Source organism: Bombus fervidus, chromosome 2 (assembly GCF_041682495.2).
Source record: "Bombus fervidus isolate BK054 chromosome 2, iyBomFerv1, whole genome shotgun sequence".
Taxonomy (NCBI): Eukaryota; Metazoa; Arthropoda; class Insecta; order Hymenoptera; family Apidae; genus Bombus; species Bombus fervidus.
Window position 1 is genome coordinate 20,864,759 of NC_091518.1, and position 8,457 is coordinate 20,873,215.

General features: G+C 30.8%; 3 protein-coding genes across 7 annotated transcripts in view; 2 read left to right on the forward strand and 1 right to left on the reverse strand.

The window, feature by feature from the left end:
- The window catches only part of LOC139996598 (alpha-tubulin N-acetyltransferase), a 27,514-nt gene extending 22,284 nt beyond the window's left edge, over positions 1-5,230 (forward strand). Inside the window, exons 5-8 of one of the 2 annotated variants that reach the window (XM_072021055.1) lie at positions 1,523-1,628; positions 1,879-1,966; positions 3,435-3,529; positions 3,918-5,230. In XM_072021055.1, the coding sequence (XP_071877156.1) occupies positions 1,523-1,628; positions 1,879-1,966; positions 3,435-3,529; positions 3,918-4,200 (572 nt within the window). In that variant the 3' untranslated portion in view covers positions 4,201-5,230. Of the gene's footprint in view, positions 1-1,522; positions 1,629-1,878; positions 1,967-2,332; positions 2,380-3,434; positions 3,530-3,917 lie in introns of both variants that reach the window. The other variant, XM_072021064.1, reaches the window with a different exon arrangement.
- The window catches only part of LOC139996607 (polyisoprenoid diphosphate/phosphate phosphohydrolase PLPP6), a 43,199-nt gene continuing 39,808 nt past the window's right edge, over positions 5,067-8,457 (reverse strand). The window contains exons 1-4 of one of the 4 annotated variants that reach the window (XM_072021076.1): positions 8,380-8,424; positions 6,284-6,418; positions 6,075-6,174; positions 5,067-5,981 (exon numbers count right to left, since the gene is read on the reverse strand). In XM_072021076.1, the coding sequence (XP_071877177.1) occupies positions 5,587-5,981; positions 6,075-6,174; positions 6,284-6,418; positions 8,380-8,409 (660 nt within the window). In that variant the 5' untranslated portion in view covers positions 8,410-8,424 and the 3' untranslated portion in view covers positions 5,067-5,586. Of the gene's footprint in view, positions 5,982-6,074; positions 6,175-6,283; positions 6,419-6,487; positions 6,612-8,379; positions 8,425-8,457 lie in introns of those variants that run through there. The other 3 variants (XM_072021086.1, XM_072021106.1, XM_072021096.1) reach the window with 3 other exon arrangements.
- Positions 6,702-8,260, forward strand: LOC139996631 (uncharacterized). Its single transcript, XM_072021141.1, has 5 exons — positions 6,702-6,905; positions 6,959-7,083; positions 7,161-7,499; positions 7,584-7,851; positions 7,931-8,260. The coding sequence occupies exons 1-5, from the start codon at positions 6,859-6,861 to the stop codon at positions 7,995-7,997; spliced, it is 846 nt and encodes a 281-aa protein (XP_071877242.1). The 5' UTR covers positions 6,702-6,858; the 3' UTR covers positions 7,998-8,260.

The following is an 8,457-nucleotide window of genomic DNA, read 5'->3' on the forward strand; positions in this document are numbered from 1 at the left end:
TTTTATCGACGTTGGCAAAGAAACGGGACTTAACACGAATTTATTTTATCGATCAAACATCGTAACGAATGCTTCACTTTAAATAATCTGTATTCTTTTTTGCAGATTGCATACATTTTACGAGTTTATGCTCCTGCAAATTCCATAAGCGCGTAGACATCCGCGCTCTAATCTTCTTTATTTTTATGGCGTTTTACTTCAATCCGGGGACAGAAGAACAAAGTTTCGAGGTGTAAACGCTCGTTAAACAGTTACGTTTCTAATTACTTCGTCGAAGAAGTAAACTCGTCGGTTCGTTCGTTAACAACCACGATGCTAGGAATTCTCGTTAGAGCGCAGAGTAAACGCTGATCGTGTTGGTAAATCATTAACGCGCGTCAGTTGCTTCTGTTTAATTGATCGGTTACCTTATCGGTGAAATTCATCTGTTGAAATGATAAATCTAAGAAGAAATTCTTCGAAAGTTTCTAAATATGATAGAAAATGATTAGAAACAGTCCAATCTGAATTTTTAGAAAGTTTCTAAATATTCCTAAGAAGTTTCCAACTATGGCAGAGAAATATTAATCTAATAAAATGGAAGGAGATACCTGATCGTTATACAGAAGAAATTTATTACCTTCATAAAATCTGTATGCGACTTTTTATCGTAATTTTAATTAACAAATACGTCTGAGAATAGTAAATGTATAATTATCGTTTCTATAAATTTATTATACAGAATAGATACAGATATAGAGGAATAAATATTTCTCTACGAGATTATCGAATTACTTCTATGAAAGTATTTCTATATAGTAATAACTATAAAGGTATATCGTAACTATGAAATTATTCATTTTTGATTCATAAACAAATTCAAGATTAATCCTCTTCGATTCACGGTGCATATGCTACGATATCAATATCATTTTTTACCGACAATGTGAAAATTTGACGAGCGTCTCGTCTTCAAGGTATCTCCATAAAAATACAAGGTAGTCTGTGAGTCCATTGTCGATCTGGTTTCAAGTTAAAGGTACGAAAATGGTGGTACGAAGGTCGAGTTTCGCCTTGTAGTTGATCGTTCGCCGCAAGTGCCCTAAATCGGTAATTCTTACCCGCTGTGGTATAAAATCGCGGTCAATGTCAACCTATGTAATGACCCTATTATGTAAATCCCTTGATCGATTCGAAGCTGTCCTTAAACGATGAATTCGCTGACTCGACGTTCTGTTGATTATGAACGAGTCGATCCAATTTCCTTGACATCGGATAGCTTATGGTAGGATATGAAATTGCTCGTTTTAAATTCTTCTACGCTATGACGAGACAGGCCCACTTGCGAAAACTAAACGAGACGATCGATAAGATTGATCGATAGATAAGATGATTGTTTAGCAGTAAAACGAATTTAGTCTTATTATTGGATTGATATTAAGTAATCGAACTTTATTATTAGGTAACAATTTTTGTGTAATGTTCTCTTCTTCTGTAATATATAGCGTTGTTCAATAACACATGTTTATTGGATATTTTGCAGAACGTCAGGATGTGAGAACGAATAGATACAGTTTACCTGCAAAGACCTCGATTGACATTGGTACTTCTAGCATCGTACATAACAATCTTGGAAAGAGTAACTCTAGGTACGAGATTTTATTTATAATGTTTGAAATATGTGTGTATTTTATAAATAATTTATTAAATATATATATATATATTCATAGCCCAATGGTAATATTATTTAGAGTAAGTAGATTATCCTAAATTAAACAATTACAGTATGATGATCAAATAGTAGATTTAAACATTCTCATAAATATTACAAATAAGTCATATGTATTTGATTATCGCGTCACAAAAAAATCGTATTAACAACTTTCATCTTGGTTTCAGCTTAAATGGAGTTACCTATTCTTCCCCAGTTTCACGCAGTTCGTTTGGTAGATACGCTGCGGCACGACCGCCTTGTTCCATGGCAAATGTAAGTACGGCATCACAGCACACCGAGGATCACCGACAAATAAGATACATAAAAGCAAAATACCAACCATAGCTTCATTTTACTCTCGAAGTAGAATGGTAGACACACCAAGTTTCTGTATTAGCTATGTAATATATACAACACATATATAAACTAAACGCATATTGTATATTAAGTTATTTGGATATAGCATTTATATGTGGATCGTGTAATAACTATAATTAATAATATTTTTGCACTCGAAACATTCTAATTATTAATTGCTTCGCGATAAAATTCCAACTGCATTTCTTAACACTTGTACGATAACATCGTTAATAGCACGGTAATAACCATGACTAAAAATGCATTAACGCTTTCTTTTAGATAATCCATAACACTGCTGTGCTTGGTCCATCAGCCGAGCGTACTGGGTGAGTAAACTGAAAAGATAGTCATCGAGATTGTTATACGATCACGCAAAAGCTGCTTACAATGTTAATTAGCCTTTAATTTCTTTGTACCTATGGAGAGCGGCGAAGCCCTCTTGGATATCTGACTCGTTGAAGCTTTAATTAATCTTTCAATAGACGGATAAGTCGTTCTAAATGATATAACGATACTATTTTCAATTATGTTGTATATCGACTGAATTAATATTACACGTTGAATTTACTATAGAGCGATACATTGTTCATTGAAACTTTAAATACTCAAGGTTGGTCGCTAAAGGGTTAAGGAAAACATGAATAACACGGCAATATGCGATATAAACAGCTTCCACTATTTTTACACTGAATGGTGTATATGCTACCTCTTGCCAGCGCACGTTTGTACGCGCGTCATATACATATTTCCTGAACCTTTCTCTTGCTTAATTTCTTCAATGTTGCCCCGAGGTTTTGGGTTGAACAAGATCGCTTCGATACTTGGATAGGCAACAAAAAATATGTAGATATCCGATTTTATATTGCTTCCATTAGTTAGAAAATTTCGATATTTATTTAATTATATTGTTAGGTATAGAAAAATGAACTTGCGTATTTCTCTGAAAAATGAATTTGCGTCACGAATTCTCTATATTAAGTCGATATTAATTCGTTCGTTCATCGGCTGATATATTGTAAATATTAAAATGTTCGTCATCATATTGTTTATAGCGTTCTGAAAACATTGTAAACATTGAAATACCAAAATTCTATAAAATTTTATAAGAAGACATCGATGTTTGGTTGTTGGAAAAGATTTAAATTTAAGATATAAGTATCATCTTATTATTTCGTTTTTAACGCACAGATACGTTTAATTTATTGAACAGGAACTTTTTGTTGGATCAATTTGCGCATGTATGAATGTATGTACATTATATTTATTTATTGTGATATGTACCGATTATTTTCAACTGGTCACTCGCACCTGTGCATATGATTAAAATGTGTTCACTGGATGTGCTGCATGGACTTTATATTTATTTCCTTTTCGTTGACAGATATTAAGCGATTCCACTCCCATGAAAACACCAGTTCAATATTCCCAATATCCTCTGCACAATGGCAACACGTTCCTTTTACTCTTGTTTTCCGAGTAAGTAATTTCATTTTGCGTCACTTGCAAAAATTGTGTGATCCATGCATGATTTATTTTCTTTACAAAGTTATTATCATTCGTTATCTCATCGTATAGGCGTAAGATGATAATTTATTTGAAAGAAAAAAACATTTAAAAAATATATTTTATTCTCAAATAAAAATCTAATTATTCTGGTGTTTTATATTTTTCTTAAATCGATATTGTAATAATGTTTCTTTGCTTAGCATATTTATTAAAAAAATCTATAATTATTCTTTAGGCCTTAATATAATTATTATACTTTGATAATGTAAAATTGCACGCAACAAGCAATTACGATCGTGGAATGCATGTTACCACCAAACACGTTTCCACGCATCTTCATGGGAAGTTACTTTTTCAGTGAAAAACCGAGCACGCCGGCTGCGACTCAACTGAAACCGGAACGACCACGATCGTTGAGCCTTTATTCCGAAGAAGAACAGAAGCAACGTACGAGCGAATTGTCAACAGTACCAACACCTGCTTTACCAGACTATCAACCAACTCCACTAGCTACCATTTTACGAGAAACAGAGAAAACCGAAAAAAATATGAAACCATCACCCTCGTGTAGCCAAGAAGTAGCTGGTTCCAATCAACATACTCGATTAGATTTAAAATTTTATCATTCTCCTTTATGGTAAACGAAAACAATGGAACAACATTAGAATTATATCATCTGCATGTGCGACAAAATTAAGAACGCTTTACCTCTGATAATAAAGAATCAGTGGAAAGATAATTAATAATAGGCTTGATGAAAATTGGGCAGCTGTGGTAATTGAGGTAAACGTTATGTATTAGTTTATATGGCAAGGCGAAAAACGTGTATTATAATTGACAAAATCAATCGTTTTTACTTTCTATGAGAACAATTAACAGATTATCATTGGCTATCGTTATTAATTTATACGTATATCATGGGATTGCACTTTGAATAAAAGACACAGAAACTTTTTAATACTTAGTTTACTATGGCTAATAACTTGAAACACGAGGAGAAATTATAAAAGTTATATCTCCAGAAAAATAAAATCCAAATGCTGATGATTTTTCGCACTTTTTCGAGCTCTAATTAGGTTTAGCATTATATTGAAAAAAAGTATTGGAAATCTTTATGCGCTTTTAATTTGAACTCTAATACCAATATAACAGAATACCTACGCTGAAAATGAATATCTAATCGGTATGTTTCAATTGATTGAAACGATGATAATATTGAAATTGTTAGTAAGTTATCGTAGGAAACCAGATTAATATCGTAGTACACGACTGACGTTCGTAACGTGTAGATTACATATATACATACATATATAGGCTGGCTTGTAATTTTATACGTAGATAAAAATGATACAAGACATTTTTCATATATTACAAATGTAGCAATACGTGATTTGTACAATAAACTTATCATTCCCCTTTTTTTTACATTACATACTAAACTCTAAAGGAATCTTTTATTATTCCTTTTTAATCTCGTCAAGTTCAACATTTATTGGAACAAAGACGGTTATTATAAAATATATTTATTGATTATGCTCTACAACCTTTGTATTTCCTATTATCAGATTCGTAAAAATCTACGATATTGCTAGGACAAGGTGGAACCTGAAATTGTTGTCAATAAAAATATATTATGTGATAAGAAAATAAAAGTATATAAATATGATTGCATTATTTGGTATAAACTTTTTCCATAAATTCGTAATTTAAAGCATGTATCATTATATAATTAAGAACCATTTCAATCTTATCTCATAAAAATAATTAACAGTGCTTACATAAACAGTCTTGATAATAATGACGTTATAACAAAAATAGCACACTATCTGACAATTACCTTCACTTTAGTACTTTCAATATCAATTTATCTAATTTGAAAATGAATATAAAGAAATATCATATATTTCAATATCTTTCTTTGTTGCAAATGATTAATCAAACGCATAACATAAATATTATAAAAGATAACAATGATTGACATAATCTTCTAGCACTGCTTAAAATTCTATTTAAAGAGTGAGTCAATTTTAAATATCATATTCTGCACCATCTAGTTTCTCATCAGTTATCCAATATATTAAATTGGAACAAGTTTCAGATTCTAAATATAAAATGCTTACAAGCATTCCTTCGATATAACCTAGAAAAATTCCTGCAGAAATATCAAGAATATAATGCCTTCTCATTAAAAGTCTAGACAGAATTACAGCAAAGATCCATATTGATATCGATAGGAGACAAATATCAGACACGGGCCATAGATATTTAAAGAAATAAAAGATAAGTACCGACCGAGAAGCATGACCCGATGGGAATGAATACTTATCAGGTCCTAGTGAAAAAGGATCATCGTTAACTGCTGGTCTTCTTCTTCTTATATATGCTTTCAATATAGCAATAATGATAATGTCTAGTATTAAAGCTAAAAACATAATAATAATATCAATAATGACGATATTGAAAATTGTTTTCTTTCCTAAATATTCAATATATATATCTTGATATTCGTTCTTACCCATTAACAAATTGACTTGCATTTGATACAAATTTTTATTATTAAGTATCCAAATAAATGCAAGTATCGACGTTATCCAGGGCACTGCGTGGCAAGATATCTACACAAATAACATAATTGAAGTTAGAAATTCATGTACAAAACAATCTGATTTTTTATACAATACTTTTGTTATATTTTTCGCATCTTGTATCAAAGTAAAAACGTACCTCTAACATTTTGTAATGCATTTTTAACTTTCTCATTGGTGTAAAGCTTTCTACACATTTTATAACACTTCTTGTTAACTGAACATCACGGTCTAGTATTCTACTTAACATTGATGGAATTTCTCTTTTACGATGCTGAAAACGTTTAAAAAATAAATATATTTTATTATTTAATATTATGAAATCTTATTTTTAAAAAAATACCTTTTCCATGGTATGTATATTATAGATAAAAAGAGTAAGACAATCTAAACTAATTATTAACAAGTCACTGATATCGTCAAAGCACAGACTCAGATTCAGAATTTCTGAGACAGAAGTTTTGGCTACGAACTTCTGAATTTCATTCTGAGCATTTTCAGGAATTAGATATGTAAAGATGGCAGCACCAGCATTGGAAAAAATTCGAACAATTTCAAACTGACAGTTTGGCGACTTTATTGTACTTTCCGATATGACGTAAAACCTTAACTTGAAATATCTTCAAACTTTGTGCATATAAGAGATTATCGGTACTGTTGCGACATACGTCCTATCAATTAAAAGTTCTAAATTAACTGAATCGTTAATAAAAAATGCAGAAAGATCAGTCGGAAACACCAAAACTGAAACGATTTAGAAGGTAAACACAAAGCACTATTTTTTTTCAAGTAATAATCTTTTATATATTTTTAGGGTACAAAAGGTTTCTACACCAGAACCAGCAAAAAAGAATATAGTGGATCACATAACAAATGTTCGTGCAGGTAGTTCACACCATAGGGCAACAATGGCCCCGTCTGATTTTCCTTCACAACAGAGTAAAAAATTTTACTTTGACTTCTTGTTACGTTAAAGTTCTACAAAGTTAAAATACTAAACCGATCGTATAATCTAGGTTTCCCAAAAAAGAAATTCACATTGGATCGTACCTCGATATTTTCTATGCAATCAATAGCAGATGGAACAAAAATAATGGATTCAGAATGCAATGACGTGGAGTTGAAACTCCTTTACGACCAGTATTTACAAAGGATTATGACAGAAATAATTTTAAAAAAGAAAACAGAAGAAAAGGAGAAATTGTTTTTATCTCAGCTGGCCACGATAGCCAAGGAATATGATCACAACGAAGAGAAATTATTTAAATTAAAAACTAGAGAAAGAGATATAATAAATTTGACCCAGATACAAAATGAAATTGATTCTCAAATTCTAGATGTGAATAATTGCACTAGTAAATATTACCTAAATACCATATTTTCATGTATCACTGAATTAGCTATATGTTTTTAAATAACTAAACTTGTTATAATTACAGGAGGAGAAGAGAATAAAATATTAGAGAAGATCCTATCGCAGTTATATAATCTTCTAAAACCTCTGGATATACTTCGTTGTGATAATATAGTTCTTCCTGAGACAGTCGAGGAGTGGGAAGAAACAAAACAAGGCTTGAAATCGTGTTCAGAGAGTTTAAAGTCTATCATAGATTTAATTGGAACAAAAATTGAATCATATCAAGGCGTTAATGAGGGGATTAAGAAGTTTGTGCGTACTTTAAACGATATTAAAGATCATCAAAGAAGGTATAAAATAACAAATTCTCTGTTCTTTGATAATTATTTTGTATAGTACAATGCTAACGTAATATCGCTGTTCTTACAGATTAGAGAAAGAACTTTACGAGTTGCAAGCTCTTACATTGAAATCTGCATCCTTGACCTTAATGTAGAGCCAAAATTAATAGGTACTAAATCATACGTAATGCTACGATATTGAATCATTTAAAAATATTTAATATATTTAAGAATTGCTTGTTATAATTTTTATACACAAATATTGTACGTTTGTAACTTCTAATATTTATAAGAGAAGGGTTGCTAATTGTAACGATTATATATTTACAATATAGATTAAATCAGAATTCTATTTAAATTTTGGATATTACTTTTATATGCAAAGAAAATAAAAATATTCATCAATTTTTTACAGAAACTCGATGATTTCACTTTCTGAAGAATATTACTGTATATATATATATATGATAATTGAAGCAAATGTCGCCATACTTTGGAAATTAATAAAAATAATTCAATTAACATCACTATAATTACGCTACAACGTCGATTGTATTTGAACTGCATGAAGCACGAAGGAGATGATGGGGTAACACGGGAAGAAAAACTACAATT

Excerpts from the sequence above, each read along its gene's own strand:
- LOC139996631 (XM_072021141.1), top strand. The coding sequence starts at position 6,859 with ATGCAGAAAGATCAGTCGGAAACACCAAAACTGAAACGATTTAGAAG. Across the intron at positions 7,084-7,160 it reads TGATTTTCCTTCACAACAGA|GTTTCCCAAAAAAGAAATTC; the intron begins GTAAAAAATTTT and ends CGTATAATCTAG. Across the intron at positions 7,852-7,930 it reads ATTAAAGATCATCAAAGAAG|ATTAGAGAAAGAACTTTACG; the intron begins GTATAAAATAAC and ends CTGTTCTTACAG.